Source organism: Rhinoderma darwinii, chromosome 3 (genome assembly GCF_050947455.1).
Source record: "Rhinoderma darwinii isolate aRhiDar2 chromosome 3, aRhiDar2.hap1, whole genome shotgun sequence".
NCBI lineage: Eukaryota > Metazoa > Chordata > Amphibia > Anura > Rhinodermatidae > Rhinoderma > Rhinoderma darwinii.
The window spans coordinates 293,225,831-293,245,449 of NC_134689.1; the positions used below are offsets into that span (position 1 = coordinate 293,225,831).

Below are 19,619 nucleotides of genomic sequence, written 5' to 3' on the forward strand. Positions count from 1 at the left end.
CGTGTCCCCAGCGGAGGACTCTCCTTCGGTCAGCCATGCGCACAAAAGTTCTCCCTGGAGGGATGTCCCCAACTTGCAGTGGGTTGACTGAAACAATACAGGACGGGTCGATAATGTTCTGGGGCATCTCCATAGTGTCCTCCGTCTCGAAAGACCTGGATAAGGCATCGGCCCTCACATTCTTGTCAGCCGGGCGATAATGGAGCTCAAACTGGAACCTGGCAAAGAACAGTGACCACCTGGCCTGACGAGGATTCAGCCGTTGGGCTGTCTGGAGGTAGGTGAGGTTCTTGTGGTCCGTAAAAATCAGGATGGGGTGAGCTGCGAACTCCAGCAGATGTCTCCACTCCTCCAGGGCCAATTTGATGGCCAGTAACTCTCGATCCCCAATCGAGTAGTTATGTTCTGCGGAAGAGAAGAGCTTAGAAAAATATCCACATACCCTTGACTTGCCCTTGGAACCTCTCTGGAACAGGAGTGCACCAGCACCGACAGAGGACGCGTCCACCTCCAACGAGAACTGTAGGGAAACGTCTGGATGATGGAGGATAGAGGCTGATGAGAAGGCACTCTTCAGGGTATTGAATGCGGACTCTGCCTCAGGAGTCCACACCTTGGCGTTCATGCCCTTCTTGGTGAGGTTAGAGATAGGAGATGTTAATGAAGAGAAGTTTGGAATGAACTGTCTGTAAAAATTGGCGAATCCCAGAAAGCGCTTTATGGCCCTCAAGCCTTGAGGACGTGGCCATTCCAGGACGGACTTTACCTTTTTAGGATCCATCTTGAGGCCTCTATTCGAAATGATGTAGCCCAGGAAGGGTAGAGCATCTCTCTCAAATACGCATTTCTCCAATTTGGCGTACAGTTGATTCTCCCTTAATCGCAGCAAGACTTGACGGACATGTTTCTGATGCGTCATAGGATCTGGAGAAAAAATTAAGATGTCATCAAGATAGACTACTACACAAACATAAAGGAGGTCACGGAAAATGTCATTCACAAACTCCTGGAAGACCGCGGGAACATTACACAGGCCGAAGGGCATTACTAGATATTCATAGTGTCCGTCCCGGGTGTTAAATGCAGTCTTCCATTCGTCACCCTGGCGAATCCGGATTAGGTTGTAAGCCCCCCGCAGGTCTAACTTGGAAAAGATCTTGGCACCACGTATACGGTCAATTAATTCGGAGGTCAATGGCAATGGATATTTATTTTTCACCGTGATCTGGTCGAGTCCCCGGTAGTCTATACAGGGACGAAGAGAACCATCCTTCTTTTTGACAAAGAAGAACCCGGCTCCTGCCGGGGAGGAAGACTTGCGTATGAAGCCCCGCTCCAAGTTCTCTCTAACATAGACGGACATAGACAGAGTCTCTGGCAGAGAGAGAGGATATACCCTGCCACGGGGAAGGGAAGCACCAGGAACCAGCTCAATAGGACAGTCATACGCCCAATGTGGGGGCAGTGTCTCCGCTTCTTTCTTGCTGAAGACGTCCGCAAATGAAGCAAAATGACTAGGCAATCCTGCCAGTGACTGAGGCAGAGGAGACTGAGCCAAACGAATCTGTCCCAGGCAACGATTGTGACACTCGGGGCCCCACTGGAGAACCTCTCCAGAGTTCCAGTCCAGGACTGGGGCATGTAATCGGAGCCAAGGCAGGCCCAGCAACACAGGATCAACGGCTCTGGGTAGGAAAATAGAACGACAGCAGTTCGGGGTGGAGGGCCCCTACTTGGAACCTCAGTGGTTTGGTCACAGCAACAACTGGGTTAGGCAGGGGTAGACCATCTACAGAAGCAATTGTCAACGGGCTCTCCATAGGGATGGTAGGCAACTGAAGAAGGTCCACCAGGTCTCTACAGATGAAATTAGCCGCGGATCCCGAGTCCAGATACGCAGAGACCTGATGCATTCTCTCGCCGGACACTATGGTCGCTGGTATGGACAATTTGGATGAAAGTCCCTTTTTACCCAGGGTTGTCACTCCTAGCAACCCTAGGCTTTGAGGCTTTAGGGGACACAGGCGCACAAGATGGCCACCGAGGCCGCAATAGAGACAAAGTCCCGAAGTGCGTCTGCGTTGTCTCTCCTGGGTGGATAGCTTACCCCGGTCCATCATCACAGATTCCTTAGGAGGATCAACATCTGAGGACAGCAGGGGTTTCTGCAAAGTAGGTCCCAGACTAGGAGGGTCTCCCTCCCGACGATCCTCTTGGAGGTGTTCTCGGATCCGTATGTCAATCCGGGCGGACAGAAGGATGAGGTCATCCAGGGTAGATGGCAGGTCTCGAGCGGAAAGTTTGTCCTTAATCTTAGGGGACAGTCCATTCCAGAATGCCGCCACCAGAGCCTCATTGTTCCACAACAGTTCTCCCGCCAGGGTGCGGAAGTAGATGGCGTACTCACTCACGGAGGTGTCTCCTTGGCGTAGTTTAATCAAGGCAGCCGCTGCAGATGAGGCCCGTCCAGGCTCCTCAAATACCATGCGAAAGGTCCGGAGAAAGGCTTGGAAGTCACGGGTCTCAGGTCCTTGTCTCTCCCAGATAGGGTTCGCCCATGCAAGAGCCTTTCTGGTGAGGAGAGAAATGATGAATGCGACCTTTGCGCCGTCAGATGAAAATGTACTGGAACACAGGCTGAAATGGATCTGGCACTGGTTCAAAAATCCACGACAGGAACCTGCGTCTCCATCATAGCGGTCTGGAAGTGGCAAAGAAAAACACGGGTCGACACTGCCAGGGGGTGTAGTCTGAGGATCAACATTGCCAGGAGGTATGGTAGGAGGAACAGCAGCTCTTGCTTTCTGCTGACGAACGAGAGTGTTCAAAGCTTGGAGGAGTTGGTCCTGTCGAGACTGGAGATCCAGCAAATCCGCCCGCATCTCTTGTGACGTCGTCATGGTCTTGGATTGACCAGCGGGGTCCATGGCCTGAGCCTACTGTCACGACTGGTTCGTGGACCCACTGGGCCGTACCGTCTTGGCGGTATGGCAGCTGGCCAACAGGACGCAGGTAAATGTTTATAGTTCGTATAGGGTACATGTGGCAGCTCAGATAGTAGCGAGGCAGGCTAGGCAGGAACTTGGCAGCAGGTGGACGTCAGGTGTGGAGAGGCAGGTCAGGCGTAGAATACAGTACAGCAAGCATGACACTAGATTCAGGATACAGGAACAGGAAACAGGAACAGGAAAACACTGGGAGCAGGAAACACTAGGGGGCCATTTGCAAGACAGACTAGGGATACAACAACAAGGCTCAGGCGTGGGAGCATGGGGCTGGGACCTTCTTATAGCCCAGGGTGCTCTGGAGCAATTAGCTCAAATTACCAACATGCTTCTTAAAGAGGCTCTGTCACCAGATTTTGCAACCCCTATCTGCTATTGCAGCAGATCGGCGCTGCAATGTAGATAAGAGTAACGTTTTTATTTTTTTTGGCCTAGTTTTTTTTGGCCAAGTTATGACCATTTTTGTATTTATGCAATTGAGGCTTGCTAAAGTCCAACTGGGCGTATTTAAAGTAAAAGTCCAACTGGGCGTGTATTATGTGTGTTACATCTGGGCATGTTTACTTCTTTTACTAGCTGGGCGTTCTGATGAGAAGTATCATCCACTTCTCTTCAGAACGCCCAGCTTCTGGCAGTGCAGACACAGCGTGTTCTCGAGAGATCACGCTGTGTCGTCACTCACTTCCTGCCCCAGGTCCTGCATCGTGTCGGACGAGCGAGGACACATCGGCACCAGAGGCTACAGTTGATTCTGCAGCAGCATCGGCGTTTGCAGGTAAGTCGATGTAGCTACTTACCTGCAAACGCTGATGCTGCTGCAGAATCAACTGTAGCCTCTGGTGCCAATGTGGCCGACACGATGCAGGACCTGGGGCAGGAAGTGAGTGATGTCACAGCGTGATCTCTCGAGAACACGCTGTGTGTCTGTGCACTGCCAGAAGCTGGGTGTTAACGAAGAGAAGTGGATGATGCTGATTCGTCAGCATCATACACTCCCATTCCTAACGCCCAGCTAGTAAAAGAAGTAAAAACGCCCCAATGTACACACATAATACACGCCCAGTTGTACTTTTACTGTAAACACGCCCAGTTGTACTTTTGCAAGCCTCATTTGCATAAATACCAAAATGGTCATAACTTGGCCAAAAATGCTCGTTTTTTTAAAATAAAAACGTTACTGTAATCTACATTGCAGCGCCGATCTGCTGCAATAGCAGATAGGGGTTGCAAAATCTGGTGACAGAGCCTCTTTAAGTCTGGACTGAGCTCGTGAGCGCACCCTGGTGCTCATAGTGGAGCAGGACGGCCGTATGTGCAGACATCTCTTGAGAGAAGGGCGTCGACTGAATGGAAGGAGTTCGTGGTCAGCGACCACGGACGTTACACAAGGGACTCGGCGGCGCCAGGCCCCCTGACCGCTTTATTACTAAACCCCTTCACGACCCATGATGTGTCGGCACATCATGGAGCAGGAAGGGGATGATGTTTGGAGCTGGCTCACGAGCTCAGCCAGCTCCTTACACTGCAGGTGTCAGCTGTGTTTTACAGCTGACACACTGCTCTAACTGCCAGGAACAGCGATGGCGCTGTTCCTGTCCGTTTAACTAGTTAAATACTGTGGTCAATAGCGACCGCGGCATTTATAGTGGTCTTCCCATGAAGGACAGTTATGACATATCCACAGTATATCCAAAGAAGTAGTAGGACAACAGCACACGTCTTCAAATCATCAAAGTGGTTTTATTGTCAAGACATCCACAAACGACAAGCAACGTTTCGACCCATAGTGAGTGAAGGGTCTTTGTCAAGCCTAACATCATGTCTAAAAACATCGTTATAAATGGGTGAATACAAATGATCACATGGCCCATTCCAACCAGTGAACATCATGAATCTGGTCTCCCAGGTGAAGCATACATTAGTCTTAATGACATACATCAGAAAGTTATATAATCTTCAAAAACGTGCAAAACTACAATGTGTCATACATCTTTAATACATCATCATCAATAATATATCAATCATTGTTATTACAATAGAAAAGTGAAGGAGGAAAGTTCACCACACTCCAGGTTCCAGCTAGAACCTGGAGTGTGGTGAACTTTCCTCCTTCACTTTTCTATTGTAATAACAATGATTGATATATTATTGATGATGATGTATTAAAGATGTATGACACATTGTAGTTTTGCACGTTTTTGAAGATTATATAACTTTCTGATGTATGTCATTAAGACTAATGTATGCTTCACCTGGGAGACCAGATTCATGATGTTCACTGGTTGGAATGGGCCATGTGATCATTTGTATTCACCCATTTATAACGATGTTTTTAGACATGATGTTAGGCTTGACAAAGACCCTTCACTCACTATGGGTCGAAACGTTGCTTGTCGTTTGTGGATGTCTTGACAATAAAACCACTTTGATGATTTGAAGACGTGTGCTGTTGTCCTACTACTTCTTTGGATATACATCGTGCTGGAGTTGGTTTGCCTGGCTTGACAGCGTGCACCGCACCATACTCGGGACTAGTGCTGCCTCAAAAATCTCTTTTTTTTCTGATATCCACAGTATATGTCACAAAGTTTAGATAGATTCGGGTCCCCCCTCTGGGACCCGCACCTATCTCTAGAATGGGGCCCCCTAAACCCCCCTAGCTTACTGGGCTCCGCTGTCTCCCGGCCACTTCCTGGTTAGGTGATCGGGTGTTACGGAAACAGCCGAGTGTTCGCTGAGTTACGATGTTTCCGTAACTCCCATAGAAGTGAATGGGAGTTATAGAAACAGCGCAGCACCACGAGCTGGGCTGTTTCCGGAACTCAGTAGCTACGAAAACAGCGTACATGGTCGATTTACGGAAACAGCTTACCTTGTTCAGCTCTGCCATTTCCGTAACTCTCATAGAACTGAATAGTAGTTACGGAAAAAGCATAGCATGCTACGCTGCTTCTGTAACTGCCATTCACTACTATGGGGGTTACGGAAACAGCGTAGCTCAGCGAGTTATGCTGTTTCCGTAACTCATCCACGTATTACAGTGTATTTTACCAGTGATCTAATGATCGCTGGTTGAAGTCCCCTATGGGAACTAATAAAATGTGTAAAAAAAAAAAGTTAGATACATTTTCAGGAGTGTAAATAAATATTAAAAGTTAAAAAAAAAAAAGTTTTCCCATTTTTCCCCAAGCACAATGCAAAAAATAAAAAAATCGGTATTCCTGCATCCGTAAAAGTCCGAACTACTATAATATAGCATTATTTGACTCACACAGTAAACGGCGTAAAAACAAAAAATTTAAAACCCCAGAATCGTTGTTTTTTGAGACCATAGCGCTAAAAAGAAGAAAATAAAAGTGATGGAAAATTCTATGTACCAAAAAATGGTGCTAATAAAAACTACAGCTTGTCCCGCAAAAAAATAAGCCCTCACACCGCTCAAACGATGAAAAAATATAAAAGTTATGGCTCTCAGAATGTGGGGAAACCGAACAAAGTATTTTTTTTTTCACCAATAGTTTCTTCTTTGTAAAAGTAGCAAAATATGACATTTTTTCCTATTTTCTGTTTTTACCGCGGTGATGTTCCGTCTTTACTGACGGCACTGCCACAGGTAGAGTTTGGTGGGCAAGCTTACAGGACATGTTGTCTTGACTGCATACTAGATGCAGAGAATTATCAAACTTGGTGCACAGGAAATGTGTTGCCCATGGCAGCCTATCGGGTCACTGCTTATATTTTCCAAAGATCGAGATAAATGGAGAAAAAAAGGAGGATAAAATTCTCCAGCGCTGTCCAAATGTTGTGGAATTGAAGGATTCAATCCAAGGCAACAAGTTTAAATTAGATATATGTTTAATGGATAAGAATGCTACGCGTTACGAGATCGGACCGATCTCTTCATCAGGCAAAGAAACATACATGATGCTGGAGGACCCAGCAGGGTTTAAATAGTTTAAAAAGAGCACCAAAAAGAAAGTTTCTGGGGTCAAAGGTCAAAGGCAAAAGCGTTATCACTCGATCTCCATAGCGACCTGAGACGCACATCCTGCAATCCCCGCTGTAAACGGCAGAAACATATTCTGAAACATTCCTTAACTGTTAGTATGATATACAGTATCCCAAGCCCTTGAAGTTTTAATCTTTGATCATATGGTTAGAAATGTCAATGACCGTAATACTGGCGGATTTTTTTAATGAATTTTTTCATTTTCAATTTTAACCATTTTTTAGTTCCACGAGCACAACGGCAAAAGCCCTCTCATGTTTCTCCTGCACTGAGCCACATACACTGCAGGACAGTAATAAAGTTCATGTGTACAGTCTCTATGTTTATCATCAATTTTGGGTATTTGTTCAATTGCATTTGTTATTATTATTATTTTATTTTTTTGCCTTTGACCTTTGACCCCAGAAACGTTCTATTTGGCGCTCTTTTTAAGCTATTTAAACCCTGCTGGGTCCTCCAGCATCATGTATGTTTCTTTGCCTGATGAAGAGATCGATCCGATCTCGTAACGTGTAGCATTCTTATCCATTAAACATATATCTCATTTAAACTTCTTGCCTTGGATTGAATCCTTCAATTCCACAACATTTGGACAGCGCTGGAGAATTTTATCTTCCTTTTTTTCTCCATTTATCTCGATCTACTGAGGGAGCCCGGACAGCCCCTGCACGGATTTACCAGCTGCAGTCCTTTCAGACCATACAGGCACTTCCGGGTGTTGTGCTCCTAGCACAACGCCACAAGATAAGTACAACCGCCTACCCCCGACCCTTTGTCACTTTAAACAAGAGATGATGCACGATGAACGCCGGGTGTTTTTTGTTTTTTTCTCTCCTTGTCTATATATTTTCCATATATGGGCCTCTGAAAAGTGAAATGATTGGTCGCTATGGGCAACTATTCCACTTTTGCCTTTCAATAGTTTTGATAAATCTACCCTAATGAGTGCTTTGTGAAGAGGAGGGATGCATTAGTGCGGTATCCTGTCTCTGCCCTGTGATCATGTGACTGATTAGTTGATCAACACTAGATACTCGATGTATCGTGAAAGCAGCTCCACACAAATCCAGATCAACTCCCACTGTGTCAGAAATCACAATACATAGAGGTTTTTCTATTGTAACTTGAACATATACAGAGGCAAAAAGTGGTAAAAAAATGTTTTATCTTGATGTTAAACGCTGTTTCTGTAACTCACATTCACTTTTATGGGAGTTACTGAAACAGCGCAGCTCAGCGAGCTTGGCTGTTTCTGTATTTCTGTCCACCTTGCCACTGATATCCCATCAGGAAGCGGCCAGCAGCTGCCTCACCAGGTGGGGACATGGGAACCCGTATTCTTGAAATAAGTGCGGATCCCAGAGTTGGTACCTGCATCTATCCAGTGGATATGCCATAAATGTCTAAAATGGGAATACTCCTCTGATCCAGCATTTGATAATCCCTAAAATCTGATAATCTGATTTTGTTTCCCGCACAGAGCAGACATAATGTAGAATTAGGCTGGGTTCACACATGCGTTAGTGTTTCCGTTATTCTGCTCCGTCAGAGAACAACAAAAATACTAGAAGCGTTGGTTCCGTGGTACGACGGACATCGGCACCCACGGAACCCATTAACTTTAATGGGTTCTGTCAGGTTTCCCGTCAGGGCATCTGTGGTTTTTACCGGAAACCTTAGCGCAGGATGCTGCGCTATTGCTTCCAGTATTTTCGCCTGGATCTGTGACGGTTGCCCCTTTCGGAGCCTTAACTGCAGATGTGAACAGGCCTTAACAGAAGCAGAAGTTTGAGCAGAGATAATCAAATATGAAATTTGATTTAAAAAAATAAAAATCTATAGTATTAGATGTATGAGTGGATTTCTTGTAGGGTCTCTACCCTTATAAGTGACTTCATTATAGTTTTCTATCAGGTAGTCCATTTAAGGCCGGATTACAGGTTTGTTTTCTTACTATAGATCTTCCATTGTGGCAAGTATATATGTATATATCCCTGTGCTATACATATACACTTGTACTTTAGACCAAACAAGTACCCCCGGCTACACAGGTAACGTCTGCTCAGCGACTACTGCCGCGCTCATCATGTTATTTACTAGCTACATCCATGACTACAACGCTCAGAACCGTACAGGCCACGCCCACATCATCTGCATATCCAGCCTCGTCCAATCACAGCTGTGGGGCGTCTCCTCCGTGGACGAGGCGTAGAAGACAGTAGGTGATCATCGGTCTTGTCCGTGGTGTCAGCGCTAGGATCTTATGTGTTGCTGCTGAGCGCCGCCCTGCTGCTTCTGTATACTATTGTTTATACTGACAGCTCGTGCACTTCGAGACGGACTGGCTGATGACAGGATGTCAGTGGCAGGACTGAAGAAACAGTTCCATAAAGCAAGTCAGGTAAGATAAAGGAAGAATGGATTGTACATGATCCAGGCTGTAGTCTCAGTGAATGTATACAAGGGGGTGTCCACGCTGCCACCATGGAGCACTGACTGGCATACTATACAGAACTGTACATCACATACACAGCTCTTCTGTAGTGGAAGATGGCATGCTCCTCTATACTCCATTATACTGGGTGACAGGAGACTTATGTAAGAGGGATGCACCCAGCTGACAATTGTTATGTCTGTGCTACAATACAATGCAACACAATCAGTTCTGATGGTTGAAATAGACGTTTATTAGACCAGCCGCAAGTTTTTTCTCTTGGCTGTTAGTTTTTATCTCTAATAATTGTGATTTGAGTTGGTACATATGCGCCTATGTATATTAACTACGTTTTCAGGAACGAGCAATAGGGATTGATTTTCCCCATGGACGATCACAGCCATCATGGGGACTATATGTGCATGCCAGCGCTTTCCTGAGGAGCGACATGAAAATATGTGACTTCATATCCATGTCCAGCATCAGTGTCATTGAGAATCAGAACACTTTTGTTGTACAGATCCATAGCATGGAGCCCACAACTTGCGGGGTGGGGTGCCCATAATGTACATCCGTGTGCCTCCGAGGCAAAACAAAGTGGTATGTTCCATCACATGTCTTATAATGGAGGTATTCTCCCCGATCATTGCTACTAGACTAGGACATAATACAGCGTCTGACTGACATCCGGTGGCACACCGAGTAAGACGGACCTGTTGGAACTTTTCCGCGTGCATGGACATTGTGGCCACCGGTCAGTATTTTGCATCAGTATTTGTAAACCAAAACCGGGAGTGGATACAAAACGCGGAAGGAGCACAAATCTTTCCAATTGTTCTCTCACCCTACATGTAAGTGAATTCCTTACAATTACCTGTGTGGTGACGTTGGTCACTAAGAATGGGCCGGTGTATCGCCAGCTATATTTATTTGTTCATAGATCCAGCAGCAAGCTGATCATATTCTCTATTATCCTACTAATGTTGATGATGAGGGTCACAACATGATGAATAATGCACATCCATTTAATCAGACTGTTACATGATAGATGACAGTAATTACAAGGGGATGATGGGAAAGATAAAGAACGGTAACTAACTTATTTACTGGAGCATCTTTGTGTTCTCTAATGACTTAAAGGGGTCGTCCTACGATTAAATATTAAATTTCTCTGTTCGATCATTTTTCAATTTCAATAATTTAAAGAAAATGCTCCTGTGTCTAGATATCAGTTACATGCTTGTTATGGTGCCCCCGATGATATTTTGATCCCCTCTCATAACCTCCACCTGATGTGGTCACACATGCTCAATAGCTCAGTACCATGTCCAGATCCTCTAGTACACGGACGGTGGAGTAATTCCTGCTATACTGCAGGCCAACCAATAAGAAGCTGCGCACTAGTAGAGGCTTCTCTCCAGCACTGAACACATTAGGTGGACGTTCTAAGAGGAAATCAAAAGAACACCATAAAAATTGTGTAACAGCGATTTCCTGGACATAGGATATTGTTTTTCTAAATGTTTCAATTTGAAAAATGTTTATTTGCGTGATCTAACAGAAATTTAATATTTATCTGTACGACAACCCGTTTAATAAATGTGGGCTCCGATGTGGAATGTGGTTGATGCTGTTTGGAAACCGTGTCAGAATCAGCACCAACAAATTCCCCAAATGTCCCCCCATTGATTTCAAAGGGCGGCAGAGGCATTTTTTTTTCCTGGACGGCTTATGGCCACTCGCAGAAAGAGTGATCTCCGCCACTGATCTTCCATTGAATGGGAGGCCGAAAAAACGCAGCACAAAATGCAGAAAAAATACAAACACCGCTGGCAATTCAAAATCTTCCTCAAAATTCCTGATTTATTTTTTTCTGCCAGTCAAAAAAACTCAGTGTGACCTGGGCCTTAGTATATGTGCACACAGCCTTTTTGCCAAGCAGGAAAAAATCGACCTCAAGATTCCTTTAGGAATTGTTTGATGCTTTTTTTTTCTGTGTTTTTTGTTGCAGCATTCTTGACGCTTCTTCTTATTAAAAAAAAATTAGGCTTCAAGGTTTTTTTTTTTTGTTTTTTTTTTTAATTAAGCAAATGCAAAAACTGAGTAAAAAAAATGCTTCAAACAAACGTTTATTTTTTTTTCTGTCTCCCAATGATTTCAATGGAAGTTTAGAGGTGGAAACCGCTCCAAGATAGGGCATTTTACTTCCGCTATCACTCAAAAACTACCTCTCATTCAAATCAATAGAGGTAGATTTGAGGAGGTTTCCGCGTCAAGTTCAACGGCAAAAAACGCTATGTGAACTGGGCCTTTTAGCTGTATTTGAGCTGATTTTGTCATTTGACACAACTCAAAAGTATATAAAAATGTGTTGTCAGGACTGCAGAAAAACGTACTCTGTTCTCGTAACTCGGATGTTATAATGAGGTACAAATAACACATCCCCATAGAGATAAAAGACAATTTAATGTCTGCTACAACTTGCATCCTGACCACTGTACATAATTGCTGGATGATGGTAGAGATAATTGGGAACAGGTACATACAGGAGCAATGTGGAGCTCAGCGATGAAGCATTTCTTCTAATAATAGATGATGTGTTAGGCTGGGATCACACGCGCAGTTTTTGGTGCATCTTTTGGCTGAGTTTTTTTTAGCCAAAGCCAGAAGTGGATCCAAAAGGAAGACTGATGCATCTCCTTTCTTTTTTGTCAACTTCTGTCTTTGGCTCAAAAAAATAGATCCAAAAGCCCCATCAAAAATGACATCAAAACTGTGTGTTTGATCCTGGCCTTATTGACTTTCCTAACCGTTAGAAACAACGTATATTTGTTGTGAATCAGTAGGAGGTTCAGTCTCAGGGTCCCTCATTGATGTTATTTTTAGACTAGGGCTACCACTTCTTCAACGGTCACCTATGGAAATAAGTTGCAAGCGACCTGGCGACTATCATGAAAGTGCTGACACTTTTTGCAAGTTTTACCTATAGGGAATAATTGAAATTTCATTGTGACCACAGTATTATTATACACTTATGTTCACACGCAGTAACCAAAAACGTCTGAAAATACGGAGCTGTTTTTCACAGCGTATTTTACGGCCGTTATTGGAGCTGTTTTTCAATTGAGTAAATGAATAACGCCTCCAAAAACGTCCCAAGAAGTGACATGCACTTCTTTTTCGCGAGCGTCTTTTAACAAAAATTACACATCGTGGGAACAGAACACCGTAAAACCCATTGCAAACAATGGGCAGATGTTTGTATGCGCATTAGGGACGTTTTTTCAGGCGTAATTCGAGGCGTAAAACGCCCGAATTACGTCTGAAAACACATCGTGTGATCATACCCTAAAGGGAACTTGTCAGCTCATTTTAGGACCCTCAACCGCCACCAACCTGTTATGTAGTTCGGTAATATGTTCATGAGTTCTGTCCAACGCTACATAAAATAAAAAACAGTTTAAAATCAGTGTGCACCGTATGATAATGAGTTCTTTAGATTCATCTGGGTTTTGCTGGACTCCTGCAGAGAGTCATTTAGGTCCCAAAACACGCTCTTTCATGGTTGATTAACGTGTCAGCGGCACAGGATTTGGAAACGCGCCTGACTCCCATTGTTACTAGTCTGGTCTGGGGTCTGTAAACAGAGTATCTGGTCTAGGGTCTGTTTATGAGGAAATCTGGTTTGGGGTCTGTATGCAGGGGGTTCTGGCCTGGGGTCTGTATAGTGGGCGGGGTCTGGTGACAGTATAAAGAGCTGGGCTGGGGTCTGTAAAAGGAATGGGCTGAGCTGAGGTCTATATTTCTTTGTGTACGGACTGGTGTGTGGTCCGTATTTATTTTGCGGTGTGCTGAAGGGGTTCATATATACTGTTTGTAATTCAAATACCGTAGGTTGGGGGCGTGTCCTATAGAAAGGGGGGGCATAAGGAAAAAAATTGCCTCTTTGTTCCAGTCTTTTGAATCCTCCAGATGTCCCTACTCAAAGTTGGGAAATATGCTCCAGAGACTTGGAGCAGTGGAGATAAGAGACATGATGTGTGACGTCCCCCACTACAGTGAGCGCGGGGGGTCGGGGTAACTTCAGAGTATGAGGCGTCACACAAGCAGGAGATAGACACCAGGAGTATGGTCATGTAACTGCATGTGATACTGGCTTACAGAGGCATTTCAGCTGCAGACTACACATTAGTAAGTGGCTGCAGTTACACCATCTGCACACAATTTTTAAAGACTGGAAAATCCCTTTAACCCCTTCCCAACATCCGCCGGAGATTGGGGGGAGGGGGAGTATGGAGCAGGCTCACTAGCTGAGTCCGCTCCATGAGTTGAGCGTGTCGGCTCAATGTTACAACAGACACTTCACAGCAATAAGCATGATTCTGCCAGTTTAACCCATTAGATGCTGCGGTCAATAGTGACCGCGGCATCGAAGCTGCTACGAGGAGGGGGGTGGTCCGCTCTGATGTCCCATCGTCCCTCCGAGCGATGTGATCGCGGGGTGCAAATGGTTATGGCAGCCTGAGGACCTAATGAAGGCCCCAGATCTGCTGTTTTTGTTCTCCTATTAAGCCCTGCCAGAGGGCATTAGTATTGCAGTATATTGTGCAATCGATCCAATAATCGATGGTTCAAGTCCCCTAAGGGGATAAATAAAAAAAAGTAAAATACAACAAAGGTTTTTTGCAGTCCAGTGGACTGCAACGGATCCATGGTTTCACAGACCACAAAACCAATATGGTCAAGTGCATGAGGACTTAGGGTATGTTCACACGGCTTATTTACGGACGTAATTCTGGCGTTTTACGCCTCGATTTACGTCCGAAAATGCGCCTCGATAGCGTTGGCAAACATCTGCCCATTCATTAGAATGGGTCTTACGATGTTCTGTGCACACGGTCATTTTTTTTACGCCCCGCTGTCAAAAGGCGGGGCGTAAAAAAGACGCCCGCGTCAAAGAAGTGCCTGTCAATTCTTCAGACATAAATGGAGCCGTTTTCCATTGACTCCATGGAAAAACAGCTCCATTTACGTCCGTAATGGACGCAGCGAAATAGCGCCTGCTCATGCCATTACGGCTGAAATTACGGTGCTGTTTTCTCCTGAAAACAGCCCCGTAATTTCAGCCGTTACGGACGCTGCCGTGTGAACATACCCTTAAAGTTAAAAAAAAAAACAAAACCGCCTTTTCCCATTTTTCCCCAAAAGCTATGTAATTTTTTTTAGAAAGTGCTATACAGCCCCACCTGTAGACAGTTCTATACAGCCCCCCTGTAGACAGTGCTATGCAGCCCCCCTGTGGACAGTGCTATGCAGCCCCCCTCTGTAGACAGTGCTATACAGCCTCCCCCTGTAGACAGTGCTATACAGCCTCCCTCTGTAGACAGTGCTTTACAGCCTCCCTCTGTAGACAGTGCTATACAGCCTCCCTCTGTAGACAGTGCTATACAGCCTCCCTCTGTAGACAGTGCTATACAGCCTCCCTCTGTAGACCGTGCTATACAGCCCCCCTGTAGACCGTGCTATACAGCCCCCCTGCAGACAGTGGTATACAGCCCCCCTGCAGACAGTGGTATACAGCCCCCCTGCAGACAGTGGTATACAGCCCCCCTGCAGACAGTGGTATACAGCCCCTCTGTAGACAATGGTATACAGCCCCTCTGTAGACAATGGTATACAGCCCCTCTGTAGACAATGGTATACAGCCCCTCTGTAGACAGTGCTATACAGCCCCCTGTAGACAGTGCTATACAGGCCCCCCTTGTAGACAGTGCTATACGGGCCCCGCTTGTAGGCAGTGCTATACAGCCTCCCCCTGTTGACAGGACTATACAGCCCCCCTGTAGACAGTGCTATACAGCGTCCCCTGTAGACAGTGCTATACAGCCTCCCCCTGTAGACAGTTCTATACAGCAGCTCCCTGTAGACAGTGCTATACAGCCTCCCCCTGTAGACAGGTCTATACAGCCTCCGCTGTAGAGAGTGCTATACAGCCTCCGCTGTAGAGAGTGCTATACAGCCTCCGCTGTAGACAGTGCTATTCAGCCTCCCCCTGTAGACAGTGCTATTCAGCCCCCCCTATAGACAGTGCTATACAGCCCCCCTGTAGAGAGTGCTATACAGCCCCCCTGTAGAGAGTGCTATACAGCCCCCCTGTAGAGAGTGCTATACAGCCCCCCTGTAGAGAGTGCTATACAGCCCCCCTGTAGAGAGTGCTATACAGCCTCCCCCTGTAGACAGTGCTATACAGCCTCCCCCTGTAGACAGTGCTATACAGCCTCCCCCTGTAGACAGTGCTATACAGCCTCCCCCTGTAGACAGTGCTATACAGCCTCCCCCTGTAGACAGTGCTATACAGCCTCCCCCTGTTGACAGGGCTATACAGCCCCCTTGTAGACAGTGCTATACAGCGTCCCCTGTAGACAGTGCTATACAGCCCCCCCTGTAGACAGTGCTATACAGCCTCCCCCTGTAGACAGTTCTATACAGCAGCTCCCTGTAGACAGTGCTATACAGCCTCCCCCTGTAGACAGGTCTATACAGCCTCCGCTGTAGAGAGTGCTATACAGCCTCCGCTGTAGAGAGTGCTATACAGCCTCCGCTGTAGACAGTGCCATTCAGCCTCCCCCTGTAGACAGTGCTATTCAGCCCCCCCTATAGACAGTGCTATACAGCCCCCCTGTAGAGAGTGCTATACAGCCCCCCTGTAGAGAGTGCTATACAGCCCCCCTGTAGAGAGTGCTATACAGCCCCCCTGTAGAGAGTGCTATACAGCCCCCCTGTAGAGAGTGCTATACAGCCCCCCTGTAGAGAGTGCTATACAGCCCCCCCTGTTGACAGTGCTATACAGCCCCCCCTGTAGACAGTGCTATACAGCCTCCCCCTGTAGACAGTGCTATACAGCCTCCCCCTGTAGACAGTGCTATACAGCCTCCCCCTGTAGACAGTGCTATACAGCCTCCCCCTGTAGACAGTGCTATACAGCCTCCCCCTGTAGACAGTGCTATACAGCCTCCCCCTGTAGACAGTGCTATACAGCCTCCCCCTGTAGACAGTGCTATACAGCCTCCCCCTGTAGACAGTGCTATACAGCCTCCCCCTGTAGACAGTGCTATACAGCCTCCCCCTGTAGACAGTGCTATACAGCCTCCCCCTGTAGACAGTGCTATACAGCCTCCCCCTGTAGACAGTGCTATACAGCCTCCCCCTGTTGACAGTGCTATACAGCCTCCCCCTGTAGACAGTGCTATACAGCCTCCCCCTGTAGACAGTGCTATACAGCCTCCCCCTGTAGACAGTGCTATACAACCTCCCCCTGTAGACAGTGCTATACAGCCTCCCCCTGTAGACAGTGCTATACAGCCTCCCCCTGTAGACAGTGCTATACAGCCTCCCCCTGTAGACAGTGCTATACAGCCTCCCCCTGTAGACAGTGCTATACAGCCTCCCCCTGTAGACAGTGCTATACAGCCTCCCCCTGTAGACAGTGCTATACAGCCTCCCCCTGTAGACAGTGCTATACAGCCTCCCCCTGTAGACAGTGCTATACAGCCTCCCCCTGTAGACAGTGCTATACAGCCTCCCCCTGTAGACAGTGCTATACAGCCTCCCCCTGTAGACAGTGCTATACAGCCTCCCCCTGTAGACAGTGCTATACAGCCTCCTCCTGTAGACAGTGCTATACAGCCTCCCCCTGTAGACAGTGCTATACAGCCTCCCCCTGTAGACAGTGCTATACAGCCTCCCCCTGTAGACAGTGCTATACAGCCTCCCCCTGTAGACAGTGCTATACAGCCTCCCCCTGTAGACAGTGCTATACAGCCTCCCCCTGTAGACAGTGCTATACAGCCTCCCCCTGTAGACAGTGCTATACAGCCTCCCCCTGTAGACAGTGCTATACAGCCTCCCCCTGTATACAGTGCTATACAGCCTCCCCCTGTATACAGTGCTATACAGCCTCCCCCTGTAGACAGTGCTATACAGCCTCCCCCTGTAGACAGTGCTATACAGCCTCCCCCTGTAGACAGTGCTATACAGCCTCCCCCTGTAGACAGTGCTATACAGCCTCCCCCTGTAGACAGTGCTATACAGCCCACCGGTAGACAGTGCTATACAGGCCCCCCTTGTAGACAGTGCTATACAGCCTCCCCTGTAGACAGTGCTTTACAGCCACCCTGTAGACAGTACTATACAGCCCCCCTGTAGACAGTACTATACAGCCCCCCTGTAGACAGTGCTATACAGCCCCCCTGTAGACAGTGCTATACAGGCCCCCCCTTGTAGACAGTGCTATACAGGCCCCCCTTGTAGACAGTGCTATACAGGCCCCCCTTGTAGTCAGTGCTATACAGCCTCCCCTGTAGACAGTGCTTTACAGCCACCCTGTAGACAGTGCTTTACAGCCACCCTGTAGACAGTGCTATACAGCCTCCCCCTGTAGACAGTGCTATACAGCCTCCCCCTGTAGACAGTGCTATACAGCCTCCCCCTGTAGACAGTGTTATACAGGCCCCCCCTTGTAGTCAGTGCTATACAGCCTCCCATGTAGACAGTACTATACAGCCCCCCTGTAGACAGTGCCATACATGCTCTCCCCCTTGTAGACAGTGCTATACAGGCCCCCTGTAGACAGTGCTATACAGACCCCCTTGTAGATAGTGCCATACAGCCCACTGTAAATAGCGGCATATATCGTCCCACAGACCCCGTTCTCACGACGAACGGAGCTGCTCCTCAATGCTGACAGGATCCTTGCGTAGGCCGGCGTGATCCAGTGACGTCATAACGCCGGCCTGAGCAGGGATTCCTGTACCTGATTGCCTGCAGGCCTCCCTGTTCTGCCATAGTGTTCTTTAAGGCCTCATGCACACGGGCAGCCGGACGCTTTTCCGAGCCGTGCTCCCATTATAAAGTATAGCAGCACGGCCCGTAAAATAAAAAAATAGAACATGTTCTATTTTTTTAACGGCACGGCTACCTTCCCGTGAGAAAACGGGAAGGTACCCGTGGCTAACAGAAGTCTATGGGCCCGTTATTACGACCCGCAATAACGGGTGTTTTTACGGTCGTGTGCGGGGTATTTTGCCGAGTTTTTTGACGCGGAAACCGCGTCGCAAAACTCGGCAAAAACGGCCCGAGAACGCCTTCCATTGATTTCAATGGGAGGCGTCGGCGTCTTTTTCCCGCGAGCAGTAAAACTGCCTCGCGGGAAAAAGAAGCGACATGCCCTATCTTCGGGCGCTTCCGCCTCTGACCTCACATTGACTTCAATGGGAGGCAGGAGAAAGCGTATTTCTCGCTGTTTTATGCCCGCAGCGCTCAATGGCCGCGGGCGAAAAACGGCGCGATAATCGCCGCGAAAATCGGCGTGCAGGGAGAGGAATATCTGCCTCAAAGTTCCAAACGGAATTTTGAGGCAGATATTCCTCCCCCAAAATACTCCGTGTGAACATAGCCTTAGGGTGAGTTTTTTTTTTTTTTTGCTGGTACGCATACTGTAACTGTAAGCAGTCCTGCAGCTGTATGTCCATCACATGACCAGGACTAATCTGTATCCACAGAAAGTAAACAATGACGAAAAACAGAGATCTTTAAAACTGTGAGGAATTGGTACAGAAAGTATATTGGAAAATTATTTAACTTTTCATTATACAAAGAATATCATATATCTTCTAAAATTTGAATATCTCTTTAAACTCAAAATGGCTCTTACAGTCTTCATCGGTACATGATCGGGGACCTGGACCCCGCACCGATCAGCTCTGAGCACTGTATCGTGGCCGTGCTGCTCCTGATCACTTGAATAGGAGCAGAGCTGCAGTGTCCATGCATATAAAGTTGTAAAAACACACTATTTGCTAAGTTGCTTTTTTTATTTTAGATGCATTGGAGCAATACAAAAGGGTCAAGTGTTAAAGGGGTTATCCGACTTGCTGCAAATGTGATAAAATAAAATAAAAAATCCGTACTCACCTCTACTCTCCATTGAAGATTCAGCGCTGACGCTCCGGTGGTCTTGGTTTACAAGCGGCCAACATGTGACCGCTTCAGCCAATCAAAGGGCTCAGCGGTCACGTGATTGACTGTTTTTTATAGCTCCAATACATCTAAAATAAAAAAAAGCAACTTTGCAAATAGTTTTTTCAAAACTCTCCAGCTGGTTTGTGTGTAC

At 46.9% G+C, this 19,619-nt stretch overlaps 1 protein-coding gene across 3 annotated transcripts in view; it reads left to right on the forward strand.

Moving 5' to 3' along the window:
• The first annotated feature begins 9,212 nt into the window (after positions 1-9,212).
• The window catches only part of SH3GL3 (SH3 domain containing GRB2 like 3, endophilin A3), a 71,122-nt gene continuing 60,715 nt past the window's right edge, over positions 9,213-19,619 (forward strand). For 2 of the 3 annotated variants that reach the window (XM_075858069.1, XM_075858071.1), the window contains exon 1: positions 9,213-9,415. In XM_075858069.1, the coding sequence (XP_075714184.1) occupies positions 9,371-9,415 (45 nt within the window). In that variant the 5' untranslated portion in view covers positions 9,213-9,370. Of the gene's footprint in view, positions 9,416-10,237; positions 10,300-19,619 lie in introns of those variants that run through there. The other variant, XM_075858072.1, reaches the window with a different exon arrangement.